This window comes from Pseudorasbora parva, chromosome 6, assembly GCF_024679245.1.
Source record: "Pseudorasbora parva isolate DD20220531a chromosome 6, ASM2467924v1, whole genome shotgun sequence".
NCBI lineage: Eukaryota > Metazoa > Chordata > Actinopteri > Cypriniformes > Gobionidae > Pseudorasbora > Pseudorasbora parva.
The window spans coordinates 40762037-40783701 of record NC_090177.1 but is presented as its reverse complement, the minus strand read 5'-3'; the positions used below and the strand labels follow the sequence as shown (position 1 = coordinate 40783701).

The 21665-nt window shown below is 39.8% G+C and overlaps 1 protein-coding gene across 1 annotated transcript; it reads right to left on the bottom strand.

The window, feature by feature from the left end:
- Positions 1 to 331: 331 nt before the first annotated feature.
- rab5if (RAB5 interacting factor) lies at positions 332 to 11316 on the bottom strand. The gene is made up of 4 exons (XM_067446950.1): positions 11061 to 11316; positions 5270 to 5373; positions 5064 to 5193; positions 332 to 965 (listed from the first exon to the last, which is right to left on the bottom strand). The coding sequence occupies exons 1-4, from the start codon at positions 11166 to 11168 to the stop codon at positions 924 to 926; spliced, it is 384 nt and encodes a 127-aa protein (XP_067303051.1). The 5' UTR covers positions 11169 to 11316; the 3' UTR covers positions 332 to 923.
- Between the last annotated feature and the right edge of the window lie 10349 nt (positions 11317 to 21665).

Here is a 21665-nt window from a genome sequence, read left to right as displayed (position 1 = left end):
TTGTTCTGAATTAATAGACTGGAAATATTCAGTTTTTGAAAATACAGATTCAAGATTTCAGATGAAGAAGGAATTCAGATCATCAAATTCAATATACTAAAACTCAGAATATTGACCAACTGATTATCCTGTCAGTCGTGTAACATGAAGCACCGCACCACACACACACACACACACACACACACACACACACAGTCAAACCAACCATCTTTCTGTCGATGAACACGGTGAATCCAGAACTTCTCACAACAACAGTCATCAAACAAATAACTTGACTGGATTTGTAAAGCTACAAAGACGAAGGATAAAGCACCCGTCAGAGCGGGGTCTGTTGAAAAGTGTGGGGCAGACAATGCCCAGGATTTATTTGATTCTCCAAAACATTTCAGCCAGAAAATAGTCTCTCTACAGCCTCAGGTACATCTCATTAATCATAACAAGCATCCAGAACATTCGCATGAGTACACTATAAAATACTGAGAAGTATGTTACATCAACAAGACATAAGAAATTCCTTAATACATTATGGATTCAATAAAATGAATTGTACAGAATTTACACACTCCTATTGTATTTGACTGCTCATAACAGAGTAAGACAATCCGTGTTGGAAGCTAATCATGAAAGAAACGAACAAAAACTTAAAATTAGTTTCGAATACGGCGGCCTTCGAACGAGAGAAAGTAGAGGACGAACGGACAGTTATGAACCCATGAGCCGTGGCAGTGCACTGGACAATATAAGCTTAAAAATTCAATGACCCCTGGGTCCCAGAAGGGTTTCTGTACCCATGATGCACCTCTTCCTCAAGGCTCACACATATGCGGACGCCTTGGAGAAGTAGCTCGATCCAGCACTTCCATTTGAAATGAAATAAAATGTCCGTCTTTGTCTCTCCGGGACTATGGGTTTCCTGCGCGTCCTCAGTCGTAGTGCAGCGCCGTGTAGAATATGATCCAAACCACCTGCACAACACACACACACACACACACACACAGTGTTTAGAGATCAGACAACATGCTGAACCAACAGGAATCATCCCCATTACATTAATAATCCATTAAAACTATCAATAAATGCACTGATAGTATTTGTTGGGCTGAATTAATTTAATGTATGTTAATTAAATAAATAAAAACAAGACAGCATGACTTCCTTCATTACAGTAAAATAAATATAATTTCATATAATGAGACTTTACTGCATATGTACGTTAAATATAGCATGATTATGAATATAAAGAAAGAAAGAGTCTAAAATAGGCTTAATTTATGCAAAACGTAACTATTTTGGGATGGACTGTGACATTCCTTCATTCAAAGTGGAAATAATGGGGGGGGGATATTAAAATATTTACTTATGACAAAAGTCAAGTAATTTTTTTATTTTTTTGGGGGGGGGGGGGGGGGGTAAATGCCATTTCATGCCTTCTGACTTATTCACACAGTTAAAGGTCCCGTTCTTCGCGATTCCATCTTTCAAACTTTAGTTAGTGTGTAATGTTGCTGTTAGAGCATAAATAATACCTGTAAAATTATAAAGCTCAAAGTTCAATGCCAAGCGAGATATTTAATTTAACAGAAGTTCCCTTTCAAAGCCTACAGCGAACGGCCGGTTTGGACTACACCGCTGCACTTCCTGCTTTAATGACGTCACTAGAACCGTTTGTTGACGAGCCCTCCGCCCACAAGAACACGCAAAATAGGGGGCGTGGTCTCGTTGCTCTCCCAAGAGGAGAAGAGCGCGCATTCAGAGCTTGCATCTCCCCGTTATGGTAAGAGGCGGGACCTTTCTGGGCAAAGTGCGCTAAGCTGCTGTCCAATCACAACACGGGAAGCGCTGGCCCAATCAGAACTCGTTACGTGTTTCTGAAGGAGGGACTTCATAGAAGAAGGAAATCATCAGGCCGTTTTTAGGACAGAGGAAACAGCGCTGTACGGATAAGTCAATTGTGTGAAAAATACTGTGTTTTTACACGCGAAACATGAACTCATGTTATATTGAACACTGTAAACATAATCAAAGCTTCGAAAACACGCGAAGAACGGGACCTTTAAAGAGACGGGGTATTTCTGTGCCGAATGGACTCCTTCGGGATTCGAATACGTTTCGAAGCCTTTTTTTTTGTATGGTCCTGTATGATGTCATAAAGGGCGGCATTACTTATATGGGCACTTCTGATGAGCGTGAACACACACGAGCAAGAGCACGGCCATTAACAATTCAAACATATCGAGTAAGTGTGCTGTATTGTGTGCATGTGTGTGTGTGTGTGCTCGTGACTCTTTAGCTCCGCCCACTGCACACTAGAGGGCTGCATTGGGATTGAGTCCCACGGGACCCAACTCAAATCTCGCAGGAGCGGGCGGTTTGAATTTTGCTGCGGACGGGAATGGGCGGCTAAAAAAAACACAGCGGGATAAGGGAGGTTGCCTAGCGCCATGATGGAGATGATGTCTGGGTTGAGGCGACACACCTGCTCTGTTCTCTCCGGTCAAAGTTTTCATGTAGCCTAGTTTATCATATGTTTTTTTTTTTTGCTAAGCAGTCTATTTTTATGTGCAAAGTTTTTGATAAAAACGAAATTATATTTAAATGTACTGTGCGTTTTGTCTTTTTTTTGTACATGCAGGCCAGGGAAATGAAACAAACAACCCCATGAATCTCTTTAACAATATCAATACAAATACATGTTTTTTTTTCTGCGGGACGGGAGAAGACAAAATCAATGCATCTCTATTATTGTGCGGGAATAAATTCTCAGAGTTTTGCGGGTGCGGGCGGGAGTGGACATACATATTGCGGGAGCGGGCGGGAGTGTAACACATACGCTGCGGGAGCGTGCGGTAATGGCCAGAAATTCGGCGGGCGCGGGCGGGATGAAGAAAACAGTCCCGCGCAGGGCTCTACTACACACCTTCACAAGTTCGGCTGTTTTCGGAAAGATTTTAACACTTCCATTTCATTTATAATGTTTTTTTTTTTTTATTTCAAATAAATGCCGTTCTTCTGAACTTTCTATTTGTCAAAGAATCCGGAAAAAAAGTCACGGTTTCCACAAAAATATTTATCATCAGCACAACTGTGTTCAACACCGATAATAATCAGAAATGTTTCTTGATCATCATATTATTGCCGGGACACGCCAAGCCATCGGTTGGGACAGTTTTTGCGGTTTGTATTCGGCTTTAGTCCGGCCAATTGAGCGTGTTGATTCGGCATGGGGAAAACAGATGACTAATACTAGCGTTTATAAATGTACCTGCATCCATTTTTAGTGCATTCCAATACACAAATATTTTCATTATGACATGGTGAAGGTAAACTAATTCATACAAGTAAAGTATCGTTTTCAAAAATATTAATATTTCGATATCTGTCGATACTGAAATATCTGAAATCGGTCAAAATTCTGCAGTATACGCAGTCTCACGCTCTCTTCTCTCCGACGGCAAAGTAACACACACACCCGCCTCCTCTCACTCACTGGTCTCATTTCCTCCGGTTGAATAGTGCAATATTTGCAAATAACTGCGGGAATGACTCAAATTCCCGCCTCTCAAACAGCCCGTGAGTACCAAATTGACTTATTTTCCATGGCTTATTGCACTTAAACACAAATACACACAAAATTGTCAAAATACCCGACTTGGCGAGCATTCAGTCAGTTTCGGAACGTAATACGCATTGTGTAACAGTGTGTTAGATCCATGCATAAACTCTTAAAGTGACAGAAGTCTAATAAACCTGCTGCTGTCTGTCATGTTCATCAAAGAACAAAAGACAAAGTGGACTATTTTAACAATCTGGTGCACTTATGCCATGTCCAAAACCACTTTTTCTAGTTTAACAACGGAAATAACGATCAGTGCTCCAGGCTCACGGTCCAAAATGGATGTCCTTAGTCTCTTAATGAGTCATGGGGTGTGTTTTGGGCGTAACGTGCAATAAACCAATCAGAGTCTCATCTCCCGTTCCCTTTAAAAGCCAATTGCGCTCGCACCACAGTGGATTCACTCTTTACATGGAGGAAAGTCTGGACGCTTCTCCAGAAATCCTTTATTTTTTTATATATTTGGCATGTGTGTGTAATAAGCATTGTACAAGCATTGTGCACACGCCTATAGTCGCATATTACTAACACACCCTTTAAATAACACCCCAATAATGCACCTGAACACACCTGGTTCTCAGATCAGCACAGCCATGGGTGGACACGAGTGCATTTTCTATTTAAACATGGAGCTGGACGTGAAAAATGATAACTGCGTCAGGACGAAAACTAGTTTACATCGCCTGGTGTTGCATTGCTCAGGGTGTATGATAGAGCCCAGAGACCTCTCTCGACTAAATACCTTTTGTAACTTTAATTGTAAGCATTAATCTGCATTTGATTTTTACAATGAGAACCATCCAGTGTTATTTTACATTTGATTACGTTCTTTTCTATAGTATTTCTTAGCTGAATACTGTTAAACACACTTTATTTGTGCTTTTTATTTATTCGCGCTATTGTTAGTTGATTTGTTCTTTTTTTATTAATGACTGTTTAAATTATTATTGTTATTTTTTTGTAAATGTAACTTAACTATTCAAATAAAGCCCCCGTGCTGTTTGTAAGCTATTACGACAAAGTTTGATCTGTATGGCGGTATACATGGCAGTTTTCCCCATGGTATCAAAAATTGTATCGAATATCGATATTTTTCATATTCAAGTTGGAAATCCCAGTATCAAGACAGAATTGATTTTCAAAATGGTAGTTTGCTGCTTTTATCTTCACATTTCAAGTTCAAGTTCCCTTCCTCTAATAACGAATGGATTAATGTTATCTGCTGTGAGTTGGACAGGCATCATCTCTCACGCAGAACACGTGCTAGTTGATAGTGTAATAATGATTATAAAACTGAAAGAAAACATCACTTTGCTGGTAAAAGTGTAGACTGTACACAGCGAAGGACCTATGAAGTTTGCAGGTGTTTTGGGTGACTCCATAAAGCTTCAGGGTAAACCCAGTATAACAGGTTTAGCAGGAGATAGATAGATAGCCAAAATATATCTACCAGAAACAAAGCAAACGAAGTCATGAAGCCTTCTTTGGTGAGCTCCCATGTGCCTCCGTACTCCTCCTCGTCCACCTGCTGGAAACTGCTGAAGTACACGTACAGGACGCCTGCGTTGATGATGCAGAATCTGGAGGACACACACACCCCATGAGGACTCGAGGCGGACCGCAGGATCAGAGAAAGAGTTCAGCTCAAATACTCACATGGCAATGCCCAGAAAGCCTTTCAGAGGAGCCACACCCCATATCACGCCCAATATCACAGCGATGATTTGTCGGAACCAGTAGACCACATCTAAAAACTCATCCTGCAATCACACAAAACAAACAGGGAGGAAAAGTGAGAAACACATGCATGTTTTCTTCTTTCCCGTTTAACGCCATTCCAGCTTCTATTCACGGTGAGAGCCGGGTTTAGTTATTCAAAAATAAATTGTTTCATGTTTAAAGCACTTAAAGGATTAGTTCACTTTAAAATGAAAACTTCCTGATGTTTTACTCACCCCTTTGTCATCCAAGATGTTCATGTCTTTCTTTCTTCGGTCAAAAAGAAATTGTGTTTTTTGAGGAAAACATTCCAGGATTTTTCTCCACATTGTGGACTTCAATGGCAACCAAAATGTTGACTGTCCAAATCAGTGCAGTTTCAAAGGAAGGGCTTCAGAGGCTCTGCACGATCCCAGACGAGGAATAGGGCCTTATCAAGCCAAAACATTGGTCATTTAAAAAAAAAACGTGTGTAAAATGATTATACTTTTTAAACTAAATTGCTCTTCTTGCGCTGCTCTGCAAATCCTGGAATGTTTTTCTCAAAAAATGTAATTTCTTTTCAACATCTTGGATGAGATGGGGTTGAGTAAAACATCAGTTAACTAACTAATCCTTTCTAAACTTAAATAAAAACCTTTTCAAAAGTATCAACAGAATACATTGCTCAAAGGGGCAAGAAGCATTACAGACCAGGAAACGTGTTTAATGGACAGTGGATTCTGACAGGATGAACACTTTTTTTTCTCCTGAAAGTAAAAATGTAAGCGTGAGTCTTTAGTGCTCAGATTAAAAACATCTATAGGAGGCAGACTAGCAACTTCAAACGAACAAATATCAGAGCCTGTATTCTTAAAGCTTCTAAGGGTGCTTTCACATCTCTAGTTCGGTTCATTTGGTCCGAACCAAGGGCAAACAATTATACATTGTTGCATTTTTCAGCTTTTTTGGTTCCTTTTCACACCACACTGATTGCTTTGGTCAGAACCAGTTGAAACAAACCCAAACGCAGGCACGTGACAACATCCACATCACTCATTGGCCGTGGCGTATTTCCTAAACTGCTTTTGATTGGTCAGAATTGACCTGTGGGAAAATTCCAACAGAAGAGGAAAAGTCAGCAAACTACACACCTATGGAGAGACGACTGCGGGCTGGTTTTGTCCCTGGCCATAATCATCTACATTGTGTGTATTTACCACAGTATGCACACAATACCTTTCTATAATGAAGCGCGGATGCGACTTGAAAACAGCGTTAATGCACAAATGGCGAACGCGCACCTCTCGTCACTTCTAGCGGAGGAGTGCATTGATTATTCTTAACTCTGACATGCTCATCTACCGGAAATATTGCCAGCGATCTATCAGGTAATAATGTCAAGCACAATGTCAGCGCACTACGGCAGCTGGTTTAGTCCAAAAATGATCAGTACTTTTGCAGTTGGTTCTGTTCGAGGTCGGATCACGTTCTCACCACAAACGAACCGCTCCAGAGTTTGTTTGAAAGTGAACTGAGACCAACTCTTTAAGGTGCGATTGCTGCTTTCACACCTGACCAAAGGAACCGCACCAAAGAGGGAAACGAACTCTAGTACGATTCAACCGAACTAAATGAGGCAGGTGTGAAAGCACCCTAAGAATCCTCTCAGAAAGCTCCTAAATTACCTTAAAAACCTCTACATAAGAGTCTTAGCTTAAGAGTGATTCAGGAACGATCTGAGAGCAACTCAGAGGAAAATACTAACACTTATCTTAGTGAGGAGGCGGGGCTGACCCTGTCTTTTGAAGACTGTGATTGGTTGGCTGTCCAAGATGGAAAAAAAATAAGAGCGCTTTTAAGCATTGAGTCTAAATAAACCTTCACTTTGAAATTACAGCCGTCATTTTTCCATTTTAATGTGCATTTTACAGTTTTAATGTACTCTCTCACATAATGTTTGTGTGTCGTTTATTATTTACCATAATGTTAATGTTGTACTTAGTAGTGTTGTCAAAAATATCGATATTTCGATATATATCGATACTGGAATATATGAAACGATACGATTCTCAGTTTTTACAGTATCGATATTAGCTGCGCTCTCCTCTCTGACCGTCAGCGAGCTGACACACACCGGCATATTCTCCCTCAGCCCGGTTAACCTCTGAGCACGGCGAACGCGCGTTCTGCTGAACTCTTTCCTCATGACAGTGTGTTAGTGTTAGTGTGTGATCGGTCTGAATTTCGCGCGGGATTGCACATAAATTAATTCTAGCCTACTAATGCCCGCAGATTTCGTGCTCCACATCTGAAGCGCACACACACATAGCCTACCCTAATAAAGCCGCCTCTGACATGATACAAGTGCAAACATTTGCTTCCTTTTCCAGCTTATTATTGGTCAAATACACTCACAGAATTATCAGTGCACATCTGGAAGAGTATTAACGTAAACACAGTCGCAAACAGTTCAGGAAGAACGAGTAACAGGAGGAGTGTGGATCCATGCGTCTGTTAGTCTTAAAGGGACCGCAGTCATTTGCTATTCAAACTACAAAAAGACAAACGATCACACTGCTCTTGACTGATCAACTTGTGTAACTTTAATAGTTTCATCTGTACGCTATTGAATTTTTTACAAAGAACATTATCCAATGTTGTTTTAAATGTAATTACTATGCATTTTTTAAATTCAGTTTCTTATCTGAATGTTAGACCTACCTGAAAAAATAAAGCAGTGTTTTTAATTTTTATCTTCTATTCTATTGCATTTATTTGTGCTATTGTTTGTAATCTGTTTATTTGTTCTTATTTTATTACTGTTTACTCGTCTTTTTAAATTCAATTTACCATTCGAAATCAAGCTTTCTTGTGCTGTGTGTAAGCTATTGCAACACAATTACCCTATTGTAAAAAATACATTGAGATAGCAAAAAATTGTGAGATAATTTTAATAGTAATTGATCAATTGATCAATAATTGTTCAAATCAAAATGATGCCCAACCCTAAGGAACATGCTGGCCACATGAATTTTTAGTAAAAAATAACAATGAATAATAAGTTCTGTTGTCATATTAAGCATCTTATCTTATTTATTTATTTATTTATTTATTTATTTTTACTGTGGTATCGATTTAGTATCGATATATCGATATTTTAGTCTGATATCGTATCGAAGTCATAATTTTGGTATCGTGACAACACTACTACTTAGTGTATTTGATAGGAAACGAACAGCCACACAATAAGGTTCTGAACTTGTGTGATCTCTCTGCTCACAGAAGGTTACCCAAATCATCACTGCAGAATAGATGCATTTTTACAGCTGCCAAACATGTTAATGTAGAGATTACTTCCATTTCTGGCACACATCTGGTGTCGGAGATGTTTGCGTGTCTCTAATAAGATCTGTCGCAAACATGATCCCTGCCCGATCTAATCTGTTTTATTAACTCACTCATGCATTGTGTGCAAAACATTTCTTCTCCCTCTTTGAGTTTCGTCCATTTTCTCCTCTGCTAAAGAAACTCGCAAGCCTCTTAAAAGCCCTCATCACACTCCTGGATCTTAAGAGCTCTTTTAAGAGTTAAGATGCATTACTTTCTTCTTTACTAGGATGTTTTCTTTCATTTTAAGAGGACACATCCACCTTTCTCAGAATTTTGTCACTAGGAGCTACTCTTTGCAGTAAGATATTTCATGAACACAGTTCTCAAGCTGGCAGAAATAAACCCTTACTTATCCCAAACCACTCCTGTAACTAAACACACTCCGGAAGCACGGCAGATAGATACATTATTATGGAAGCTTGTTTTCACCGCTGAATAAAAAAATAAAAAGGATTGCGAGAAACCGCAGAAGCAAGCTTCCATATATTATAGACAGGCCCACACATTGTAAACGTATAATAAATCATCTTTTTTATTGAATGGCATCATTGACAGTGTTCTTTTTGTTTTTTAAAACTTTTCAAAACGGCTGTTATGCATATTTCTGAGTCATAAACAATGCGTTTAAACAAGTTTCAGTTAATAATATAACATTTCAAAGTAAATAGGTTTTTTTTTTTTATAAAGTTGGGTCGTGATTTTATGAAAATATTTAATAAGGAAATGCACTTGGATAGAGAAATATACCAATATACCCACTTAATAACCTGTTTAAAAGAGGATAGATAACATTATTTGTTTAACGTGTTGAAAATATTTAACGCATTCCCTTTTTTTTACTGTCATCCTTTGGCTAGTGATACAATACATGATCACACTTATTCATACAAAATGCTTTTAAATCATTCAAAAGACTCAAGAGAGAAGGCGGTGTGGTACTGGCACGCGTCTGTGAATCTCCTGTCTGTGTGACACACACACACACACACACACTCGTCTCGTGTGCAGATAAATCCGCTTCAGACAGCACTTGACAGACAAAAACACAACATTATGCCAAAATGCCGTTTTATCAAGTTTCCTCACAAACAGTCTTAAATGAGGTAAAAGAAAAGTTACGCTCACTGCTTTTGATTGAATAACTTTTGTAGCTTTAATAAGGATTAATCTACATTTTAAGGTGCAGTGTGTAAATTTTAACAGCATCTGTCTCGGCATCACCTAATGGGGATCCTTTTAAATAAACAAATAAACAAAATGAACAAACCTAGTTGTGAGGTTGTGAATTGCAACAGTCCACCCCTTCCTTTTAAAGCACAGAGAATTTACGGTGGCCCTCACAGGACAAAGATTTAATCTTCTGAGACAGCAGAGTGACTAGCGCTCTGAAGGGAAGTTTGTCCGTTTAGGGCCACCGTAGAAACATGGCAGCACAAAATGGTGACTTTACTGTAAGGGGTCCCGTGGTGTAAGATAGAAATTGCTTATTCTAAGATAAACACACAACGGTTCATTATGTAAGGTCTTTATACACCCCTGAAAACTAAGTTATGTATATTATGTTACAATTCTTTCAATAGATCCTCAATAGAGAACTTTAATTTATAATTTATGCAGTGAAGACTGAAGTGTTTGATAACTTTCTTTGATTTCTGTATATATCGTGCCTGTTAGAAAACAACTTTTTATTTAAAAATCTGAACGGGTCTGACTGGGACAGTAAAATAATTTGAGCTCTGATATATTGAAGCGCAGATAAATGTGGCATTTATTATAATGGGTGTATGGGAAGATTGTTTTAAGTTCACTTAAATTAAAAGTTATATTTTCAAAGCCTACTAAATGTTAAAATAACTGTCATAGAGACATCTGTTTTTATATAGTATCAACAGTTAGTATTGTTATCAATGATACTGACATTAATATAAAAAGATGCTATTAAACAAATATTTAAAATATAAACAACTGTCTTTGTTTTTTCTACATTAATTTGGAGATTACATGTGAAAGTATTACTCGTTATATATATATATATATATATATATATATATATATATATATATATATATATATATATATATATATATATATACATATATATATATATATAAATGTAATGTTAATGCGTTAATTGTATCGATTAACAGCACTAATATGGGGAGCAGCACAGTAATCTTCTTAAAACAGACCAATCCCTACATGACACCTAAACCCCCGAACCCTACTCAGTGAACCACAGCACCGTTCACCATCATTTAAAGACACATATATATTATAGACACACATCACATATATTATATATACATCATACACATACAGTGCAGTGCAGTGTGAGGTGTGCGAGTGTAAATCAGACCTTCTCTTCCCACACTGCTTTACAGCTGACGGCTTTGGTCCATGTGGACTGCTTTACTCCTCCATTAACCGCATGAACCTCATCTTTCCGCCTTGAGCTGCTCGTCATGATGTTCCGTCTGCGCAAACACGATAAAACACGCGATCCGATGTTTAAAAGCCTTGATCCGAATTGTCAAATCTTCTGCAAGCGTTCAGATCTGCTGCTTTTCGCCCCACATTGACAGAGCTCAGGGAACCGACTCTGCGCATGCGCACCGAAGTCATGACCTTGCTTTGCCATCCAATGAGCGAGTGCGACGTCTCAAGGCTCGGCCAATGAGAACGCAGAACAGGTCTCAGGCGCATGCGGGTGCAGCCACTGTACGCCCTCTGCAGGTTAGCGGTGATACTGCCGTTTCAGAAAACCATCGAGTATGGCAAGCCAATTTAATTTAATTAATACACTGCAAAATAAAATGCTTTTCTTGCTTAGTATTTTTGCGTTTCTAGTCCAAACATATAAAAACTCTTAAAACAAGAAGTATTTACTAGACAAGCAAAAGTAATTGTCTTGTTTTGGGGGAAAATAACTCACAATCAAGAGAGTTTTTGCTTAAAATAATCTGCCAATGGGGTAAGAAAAATCATCTTAATTCAAACAGAAAACAAGATTATTTTTCTCACCCCGCTTATTTTAAGCAAAAACTCAGTTATTGGGGGAGGTATTTTCCCCCAAAACCAGACAATATTTTTTACTGGTCTAGTAAATGCTTCTTAATATAAGAATTTTTAGATATTTTGACTAGAAACAAGATAAAAAATACTAAGTAAGAAAAACATTTTTTGCAGTGTAAAGCATACTAGTATCTGTATTCTTGCTACTATTACTTTTTTTTTTTTAGTTATTAGTCTCTATTCCATAAATAACTAGCACTTACCCAGCTAACAAAAAAAGGTCCCCAGAACAGAAGGTCCCCTAAATGGCCTCCGCGAACGTCCCCCGGACGTCCATGTGTAGGGTCCTCTTGACGTCCCGCGGACGTCCTCAAAGACGTCCTCCGGACATTCACAGGGACGTTCACAGGACGTCAAGCGGCCATTCGGGACGTTTATGGGACTTTCAGTTTACCAGCGTTTTATTCGATTTTATTTTGCATTTCAGGAAACCAAAGTAAACAGACACATAGGAATTGTAAGGAACAAAATATATTTATTTTATTTGAACAACTGTAAAGGTGATGTGCTCTTTCCATGGGTGTTCGTGTGTGTAAACCATGGTGTACGCGCAGGCAGCTGTGTGTGCGCGCACACGCGCGTCTCTGGTCGTCAGCTGTGGGGTAACGTTAGTCCGATGGCAATTCTTCTCGTTGACTTCTAACCTAAAACAACAAAATGAACACATTCAGTAGTGTTATGATCTTATATGTCTAATACTAGACGTGTCATCGTTTGTCCATTGAAAAAAACTTGATTTCGTTAGACCATGGTAGGATAATATCAGGCCGTCCCAATTTATGCTTTTGTCTTTTGCCTCAGTGTGTATTAACTTTGGAAAGTACGATATTTAAGCCCTATATTTGTCAATATCAGATAAAGTTGTCTCATTTCAGTTTTAAAAATTGTTAGCATAACTTAACGTTAACGGTTTGCAGCTGTAACTACACGAAGGAAACCTTATAATATGTGAAATTGTCATATTTTAAACTTTACAAGATTAACAATTGTTATGATAGCTAATGTCTACTAATCTAAAATTATAAATACCTTTTTCGACCGACGAAAGAGAAAACTAAAAGCCGCTTTTGAGCTGAGGAAATCCGGCAACGGTCTCTCTCTCTCTACGCAGCTAAGCGTTGCCATGGATACGTGCTGCGCGTACCTCAAACAATGACGTCACACGGTTAGGCGCATTTGATCGACTCTTGATTGTATCTCCCAGTGCAGGCTATATTTCACTTTATTTCTTCGTGTGTGTGTGTGTGTGTGTGTGTGTGTGCGTGCGTGCGTGCGTGCGTGCGTGCGTGCGTGCGTGCGTGTGTGTGTGTGTGTGTGTGTGTGTGTGTGTGTGTGTGTGACTTCAACCTGAATGCACACAGACTCATGGGGACTCGTGTCACTGTGGGGGTACAACAGCTTATAAATCAACAGAATTAGTAGAAAAAAAATGTAGAAAGTGCAGAAAGTTATGGGTAGGTTTAGGGGCAGGGGCAGTTGTGTGTGTTGTTATTTGAGCTGAATTAAAAGTCTTAAATGCAGTTATTAAAATATTTTTATTCTTAAAATAGCTTTTCTTTGAATAAAACCAATCGCCTTCATCTGACCAACAATTTGACAAGTAAATGGGTAGGAAAATGTTATTTTTCTTACCTGTGTTATTTCCACTTTCTTTCCAGGAATGTGCTTTTTCATTCTTCACATTTTCATTGACTGCATTCATCAGTTGAAGTCGATTCAGATCCGGAGATTCAACCTTAATTTTTCTCATGCATGTGAAATACATAATTAATTGTAGCCTATGTCCTATTAATATTATTGAAGGGTATCGTATTTATATGTTTAAATTATAAAACAAACTTGTGATTTGAAGACGTCTTTCATTAGTGATATTGATAAGTTAGTAACACGAAAGTTATTTGCAATAGCTTTTCAGATCATATTTTACTAGGCCTTGTTTATTTGCAATATGTCAATCTACAAAACAAAAAAACATTTTTTGCAAAAACTTTCCATTATCACATTTTAAGGAATAACTAAATCCCCTTTTAAAATACAATATGGGTTTATATTAGTAAAAATTTTCGTTTGTCTGAGTTACAAAGTGTCAGGTTGTTGTTGATAAAAGGCAGATTTTGGGCGGCTGGATTTTACAAGTGTTGTAAAATAGGGAAATAGGGACGTAATAGGGACGTTCGCAAACGTTCCAAAGCGGACAAAATGCGAACGTCCGCCCAAAGTCCGCGAGCGAACGTTCCACCGCGGACCAAATGCGAACGTCCGCCGAAAGTCCGCGAGCGAACGTTACAAAGCGGACCAAATGCGGACGTCCGCCGAAAGTCCGCAAGCGAACGTTCCACCGCAGACCAAATGCGGACGTCCGCCGAAAGTCCGTGAGGGAACGTTCCACCGCAGACCAAATGCGGACGTCCGCCGAAAGTCCGCAAGCGAACGTTACAAAGCGGACCAAATGCGGACGTCCGCCGAAAGTCCGCAAGCGAACGTTACAAAGCGGACCAAATGCGGACGTCCGCCGAAAGTCTGCGAGCGAACGTAACAAAGCGGACCAAATGCGGACGTCCGCCGAAAGTCCGCCAGCGAACGTTACAAAGCGGACCAAATGCGGACGTCCGCCGAAAGTCTGCGAGCGAACGTAACAAAGCGGACCAAATGCGGACGTCCGCCGAAAGTCCGCCAGCGAACGTTACAAAGCGGACCAAATGCGGACGTCCGCCGAAAGTCTGCGAGCGAACGTAACAAAGCGGACCAAATGCGGACGTCCTCCGAAAGTCCGCAAGCGAACGTTCCACCGCGGACCAAATGCAGACGTCCGCCGAAAGTCCGCCAGCGAACGTTACAAAGCGGACAAATTGCGGACGTCCGCCGAAAGTCTGCGAGCGAACGTAACAAAGCGGACCAAATGCGGACGTCCTCCGAAAGTCCGCAAGCGAACGTTCCACCGCAGACCAAATGCGGACGTCCGCCGAAAGTCCGTGAGGGAACGTTCCACCGCAGACCAAATGCGGACGTCCGCCGAAAGTCCGCCAGCGAACGTTACAAAGCGGACCAAATGCGGACGTCCGCCGAAAGTCCGCCAGCGAACGTTACAAAGCGGACCAAATGCGGACGTCCGCCGAAAGTCTGCGAGCGAACGTAACAAAGCGGACCAAATGCGGACGTCCTCCGAAAGTCCGCAAGCGAACGTTCCACCGCGGACCAAATGCAGACGTCCGCCGAAAGTCCGCCAGCGAACGTTACAAAGCGGACAAATTGCGGACGTCCGCCGAAAGTCTGCGAGCGAACGTAACAAAGCGGACCAAATGCGGACGTCCTCCGAAAGTCCGCAAGCGAACGTTCCACCGCAGACCAAATGCGGACGTCCGCCGAAAGTCCGTGAGGGAACGTTCCACCGCAGACCAAATGCGGACGTCCGCCGAAAGTCCGCCAGCGAACGTTACAAAGCGGACCAAATGCGGACGTCCGCCGAAAGTCCGCCAGCGAACGTTACAAAGCGGACCAAATGTGGACGTCCGCCGAAAGTCCGCGAGCGAACGTTCCACCGCGGACCAAATGCAGACGTCCGCCGAAAGTCCGCCAGCGAACGTTACAAAGCGGACAAATTGCGGACGTCCGCCGAAAGTCTGCGAGCGAACGTAACAAAGCGGACCAAATGCGGACGTCTTCCGAACGTCCGTCAGCGAACGTTACAACCCGGACCTACTGCGGACCTAAACGGACGTTTGCAACGTCCGGGGGACGTCCCCTGTTTGCTGGGTATTCATTAGCTAGTTCTTGTTCTTTACTAGTACATTTTTAAAATATACTAGATAATTATTATATACTTGTACTTATTTTGATAAATAATAGTACCTATTAACTAGTACATATTAAATAAATACTACTCATTCATTAGCTACTAGTGCCTATTAAACCAGTACCAGTACTTATTATTAGATACTACCTATTAAATAGATAGTTCTTAATCAATAGATACTAGTACTTATTATTAGATACTTATTAATATATACTAGTACTTAATTAATAGATACTAGTATTTATTTATTACTTCATAGTATTGTTTTTACTTTAACTCATAACATTTATTCTCTTACTAGTCACAACTGATTTTTACCCGTCTTATGTTATGACTAGTCAGAATGGCCACTGTACAGTCCAATTAAAAAATGTATTATTAAAATAAAAATCTAACTAGTAACAAAAGAATAGTTACTAGTCACTATCGAAATAAGTACTAGTATCTACTGAATAAGTATAGCATCTAAAATATAAGTACTAGTAGCATGAAAATAGATACATGTTTTAAGGGTTACATGTTAAAACGGCTTGCCATACTCGTTCAGCTTTCTTAACAAGCTGAACAAAGCAAGAATCAGAGCCACAATGTATATAAAATGATAGCAAATAACTTCTTGAGCGACTCTTAAAGATAACAGGAATATGAATTAATCGATCGATCAAAGATTTTATTGTTTCTTCAAGCAGGCCACATTTTTCAGTGTTGGACAAAATAGGGGGGTTTGTTTAACAAAATACACACAGATATGACAGATTGTATTTTTTACATATTGTGTCTTTATTTATTAAGAATATATTGTAAAGAAGCAATGACAGTTTTCTTAAAATTACGTTAACCTCCTAAGATCCAGGACAAACAAAGTCCTTTGAATTGAGTGTCATTTGTTGAGAGCATTATATATATATATATGTATATATATATATATATATATATATATATATATATATATATATATATATATATATATATATATATATATATAGCCTATATATAATATATATATATAATATTTAAATAAATGATAGTTTATACTGCTATGTCCTCATAAATAGGGTTGCTAGGTAAAATGGGTTGCTAGGCAACGTGGGGGAGAGGACGCTGGCGTCGTCTGTTCGCCGCTTCTCCACCCACAAATGATCATGTTAATGTACTATTAGATTTAGATTTTATTTTATTTCCTTATGTTTGTGACTAGTCTAACAGTCAGAGCTACAATTGGGGCTGTTGCTGATTGCTGGCAGCCTCTGAGAGGACGTTGTTCCTCGTTTCGCCGTTTTCCACCGCTTCTAATGTTTACGTTTGAATTGCTGCGGTTGGTTGGTTCTGGTTTGGAGGACATTTGATGTTTCTCGCCGCGACTGCTCACTGGTGGTCTCCCTTGGGCTTAAGCTGCATGGTGGCTGAAGTTTGCACCGGGCTAGCGTCATCTGGGCCATCGTAATCGGCGTCCGGCATGATGTTGGGATGTTCCGCTTCTCGGCTGCGCCACTGTTCCGTCCTGCATTGCGGCCGTGGAGTGGCTTGGACTTCTGCGCCCACCCCGGTGTGTCCACAGAAGTGCCCGAAAAAATGTTCTGCCTCCTGCATGGTGCTGCGGCGATCCCCATCGTTTGAATCGTCTTGAAGACCCATCATCTGGTCTTCAGCTGTCCTGCCTCGGCGATGTCATCGGTACACTGCCGCTGGGAGAAATCTGAAACATGGAGTGGACCACAGTGTGCTGCGGAGCTAACAGAGACTTCCACCATCAGCTGTTTTTTGTTCACCATCAGCTCTGTTTCTGTTCACCATCAGCTCTGTTTTCTGTTCTGTTTTCTGTGTTGGTTGATTGTTTGTAGTAGTTTTTACTTGTTATTCATTTTTTGTTGTTATTCCCCCCCCCCCCCCCCCCCTTGTTGCACTTTGAGATTCTTCGGAATGAAAAGTGCATTATAAATAAAATCTATTATTATTATTATTATAAATAGACACTGGGACTGTATAGGGAAAAAAAGGAAATTATTATTATTTTTTATTTTTTTGACCAAGTAATTTTCTTGTTTGGTAATTTTTTTAAAACAAACTTTCTCAACTATGACAGATATAAAGGAAATAATTTATATACCATTATAATGTATGCAATATGTGGGTAAAATGGCCTCACGTGGGTTTTCTGTTCAATGCAAAGGCCTATACACACTGTATTTAATTTGCATATTCATGTGTAATTGGAGCAACATTTAATGGGAACATTTTTTTAAATAATGGAAGTAATATTTGGCTACATTTTCATAATAATATCTAATATGTTATAGAAACATTGATATGTAGTTTATATCCCTGTTGACTTGTTGTGTCTCCCAGAATGCCTGATAATGATTTAAGTCCCAGAGTTGAGGTTTAGAAACCCCATCAACATTTTCCTGAGATGAGATTTAAATGATAATTACAAATAATTATCATATTTTCATATGAGTGTTAAATTTGATCCAAAAAGACCAAGCATAAGTTATTGTCCTGGTGAAACCTCAAAACAAATGGTATCTGTGAAAAGCCCTGAGTGAGCCCTTTACAAAACTTTGACAGAGACATTCACTCAAATGTGTCTTTAATGTTTTTATTTTTAAAGCGTAAAATGCAACAAGGTGGCAATGATCATTTGTGATTAGTAACTATACTCTGTTTCGCGTTAGGCATAACAACACAGCCTTATTTGCGGTCCTCGGTGTCTCGCGGTTGGATAATATGCATGACACAGCGATATCTCCTGATGAGCCCGTCCTGTCACCCCAGGGCCGGCAGGGGGCGCCAGCGGCTCCGCGGAGAGTTTCACTCAGCTCAAAGAAATGCATTTAACTTTGCCTTTATTTTAGCACTGCTTAAGTTACTGTGTTAATTTGAGATAATAATCAAATACGTTTAAGGCTACATAAATAAATACACACAGTCATTACATAAGAGTAAGCTACCAGCTATCTGGAAGTATTGCTAATATTTTAAATAAATCATTTTATAATTAGTTATCAAAGTATTTTGAAAATAATTATATTTTATTACCACGTCAATCTGGATCAACATGCTCTTCTAAAATTGACTGACTCATGTTATTTTAAGCATTATAGGCTATAGATTTTTAAAATGATTATTATTGATCGTAAGACTTCTGATAGTTGACCATTAGCCTATTTATTATTAGATAAGCTTTATGCAGTTGATTTTTTTTATTCTTTATTGTGGTTTAACTTTTGCATAACATAAAACGATGTTGTTATTCGAGGGAAGTGATCTGATGTGTTAGGCGTACCCCAGGGCTCGATGTTGGGTCCTCTTCTTTCTTCTATATCCTCATTAATGATGGATAAGTTCTTTCACACTCTTCTGCTCATCTTTATGCAGACCATACTGTTATTTATACTTCAAAACCACAACATATACTGCAATCAGATTTGAATGCTCTGCAAGATAAATATTAGGGACGGACATTGAGAATTAGCTTCGGCTAAAATGTTGTAGCATGTAACGTGTTTATGTGACATACTTGTCCCTATTCAAATACACAAAATAATAATAATTTTTACTTAATAAAGTGAAATCTCTTTTAATCAAAGTGTACGTTTAGATTGAAATCTAATATTCTAACAATATTGTGTAATGATGGTACTTAGAATATATCAGATTAAATATTTGGGCTTATGGCTGGACTCTAAACTTACTTTTAAACCTCACATTGACTATATACGTAAGATTTAACATGGATCCGCAGTTTACTGTGTCAATCTAAAAATGTATTTACTGTTCGTGAAAAAACTTGCTTTGCCATTTATATTACCATTTTTGGATTATGTGCATGTAGTTCATCAGAATCTAAATTCATTTTCTTTTGCCTCTTACTACAGCTTACAATAAAATGTACAGATTTGTTATTGGATGATAATTTGATACACCATTGCATTGTGGTATGATCTACTCAAATATACTCTACTCAAGATTAGGAGGCATCTTCACTGGTTGCAAGTTCTAATTATTTACAACAATATATGATATCATATTCATCATAAGACATTTCCGCATTATTTTCATCTTACTCGTTTAGTTAAGATTCCTGCAGATTGGAATAATTCAATTAAATGAATGATATTTGACTTTTAAAATGGTTTGTTTTGAAACTTGCTGTACTTGCTTTAGATGATACAGCTATGATTATATTTATTAATGCTGGGCAACATTTATATATTATGTGTTAATTGTGTAGTGGTGTGTTTGTTGTGTTGAATGGGGTGATTGTTGTTGTTGTGTCTTGTGTTATGTTATCTAACTTTTGTGTATTAGGACCCTCTTGAAAACGACATGCATCTCTCATCCTAAAGAATACAATTTATTACAAACAAATGAAACACATACACTATATTGCGTTTTGGGATAACTGCCTTTACATGTACAAGAACTTCCATTCTTAACCCGTAGGGTTTAATATGGAGTTGGTCCACCCTTTGCATCTCTAACAGCTTCAGCTCTTCTGGGAAGGCTTTCCTCAAGGTTTAGGAGTGTGTTTATGGGGATTTTTGACCATTCTTCTAGAAGCTCATTTGTGAGGTCAGGCACTGATGTTGGACGAGAAGGCCTGGCTCTCAGTCTCCGCTCTAATTCATCCCAAAGGTGATCTATCGGGTTGAGATCAGGACTCTGTGCAGGACAGTCACGTTCCTCCACACCAAACTCTCTCAACCATGTCTTTATGGACTGACGCTTTGTGCTCTGGTGCGCAGTCATGTTGGGACAGGAAGGGGCCAACCCCAAACTGTTCCCACAAAGTTGGGATCATGAAATTATCAAAAATGTCTCTGTATGCTGAAGCATTAAGAGTTTTACTGGAACTAAGGAGCCAAGCCCAACCCCTGAAAAACAACCGCACACCATAATCCCCCCGCCACCAAACATTGAACTTGGGACAATGCAGTCAGGCAAGTACCGTTCTCCTGGCAACCACCAAATCCAGACTTGTCCATGGGATTGCCAGACAGAGAAGCGTGATTGGTCACTCAGAGAACACGTCTCTCTGCTCTAGAGTCCAGTGGCGGCTGCTTTACTGCATCCCACACTTTGCATTGCTCTTGGTGATGTAAAGCTTAAGCTGCTCGGCCATGGAGACCCATTCCATCAAGCTCTCCAGACCCTGTTCTTGAACTAATCTGAATGTCACATGAAGTTTGGAGGTCTGGAGCGATTGACTCTACCTAAAGTTGCCAACTTCTACCCACTTCTACCGACTTCTCCTCAGCATGCACTGACCCCGCTCCGTGATTTTACATGGCCTACCACTTTGTGGATTAGTTGCTGTTGTTTCCAATTTCAGTGTGGGACTTCTTCAAGGAGTCTTTGTACCGCTTTCGTGGTGCCCCGATGCAACGGTAACCTGAGGACAATTCCCCGTCCAGCCCAGTCTTAGGTAGGCGGGGGTTCTCCATTCTAGAGATCTTCCCTGCCGAGCGAAGTTACCTAGAGGATCATGGTCTTGATGCTAGTGACATCTACTGACTAGAGGACTTCAGTGTTGGCGACAAAGTCACTCCAACGAATGTTGAGTATTGTGTGGAGGCGGTGCTGATGGAAACGCTCAAGGAGTCTCAGACTCTCAGGTAATGACGGTACGTGACTCAGCACAGAGAGTGGTCAGCAAAACAGCTTTGTATACACTTACCTTCGTGGGTTTTTTGAGGTTGTTGTTGTTCCAGACACGTCCATTTAGTCTGCTGAATGCACTGTTTGTCTTGGCCAGCCTGTTGTCAACTTCTTTGTCGATCTTGGCGTCAGACAAGGTCACGCACCCCAAGTAAAATGGTGGACCTTCAGTTCTGTTTGTTTGATGGAGATGCTTGGTGGATGGTACTCTTTTTGTGGTGCGGGCTGATGCAGAACTTTAGTCTTCTTCAAGCTGACTTCAAGGCCAAAGATCTGAGCAGTTTTTCGCGAAACAGGACATGATTCTTTTCATAACTGCCTCTGTGTGAGCAAGGAAGGCGGCATCGTCAGTAAACATTAGCTCCCCGATCAGAAGCTCCATGGTCTTTGTGTGGGCCTGTAGACGCATCAGGCTGAACACGCTCCCGTCGAGAT

What these genes read in the sequence shown, in the direction of transcription:
- rab5if (XM_067446950.1), bottom strand. Translation starts at nt 11,168, where the DNA reads ATGACGAGCAGCTCAAGGCGGAAAGATGAGGTTCATGCGGTTAATGGA. An exon ending in GGCTTTCTGGGCATTGCCAT is followed by an intron (nt 5,194 to 5,269) that starts GTGAGTATTTGA and finishes TGTGTCCTCCAG; the next exon opens with ATTCTGCATCATCAACGCAG. An exon ending in CTTCGTTTGCTTTGTTTCTG is followed by an intron (nt 966 to 5,063) that starts GTAGATATATTT and finishes TGTGTTGTGCAG; the next exon opens with GTGGTTTGGATCATATTCTA.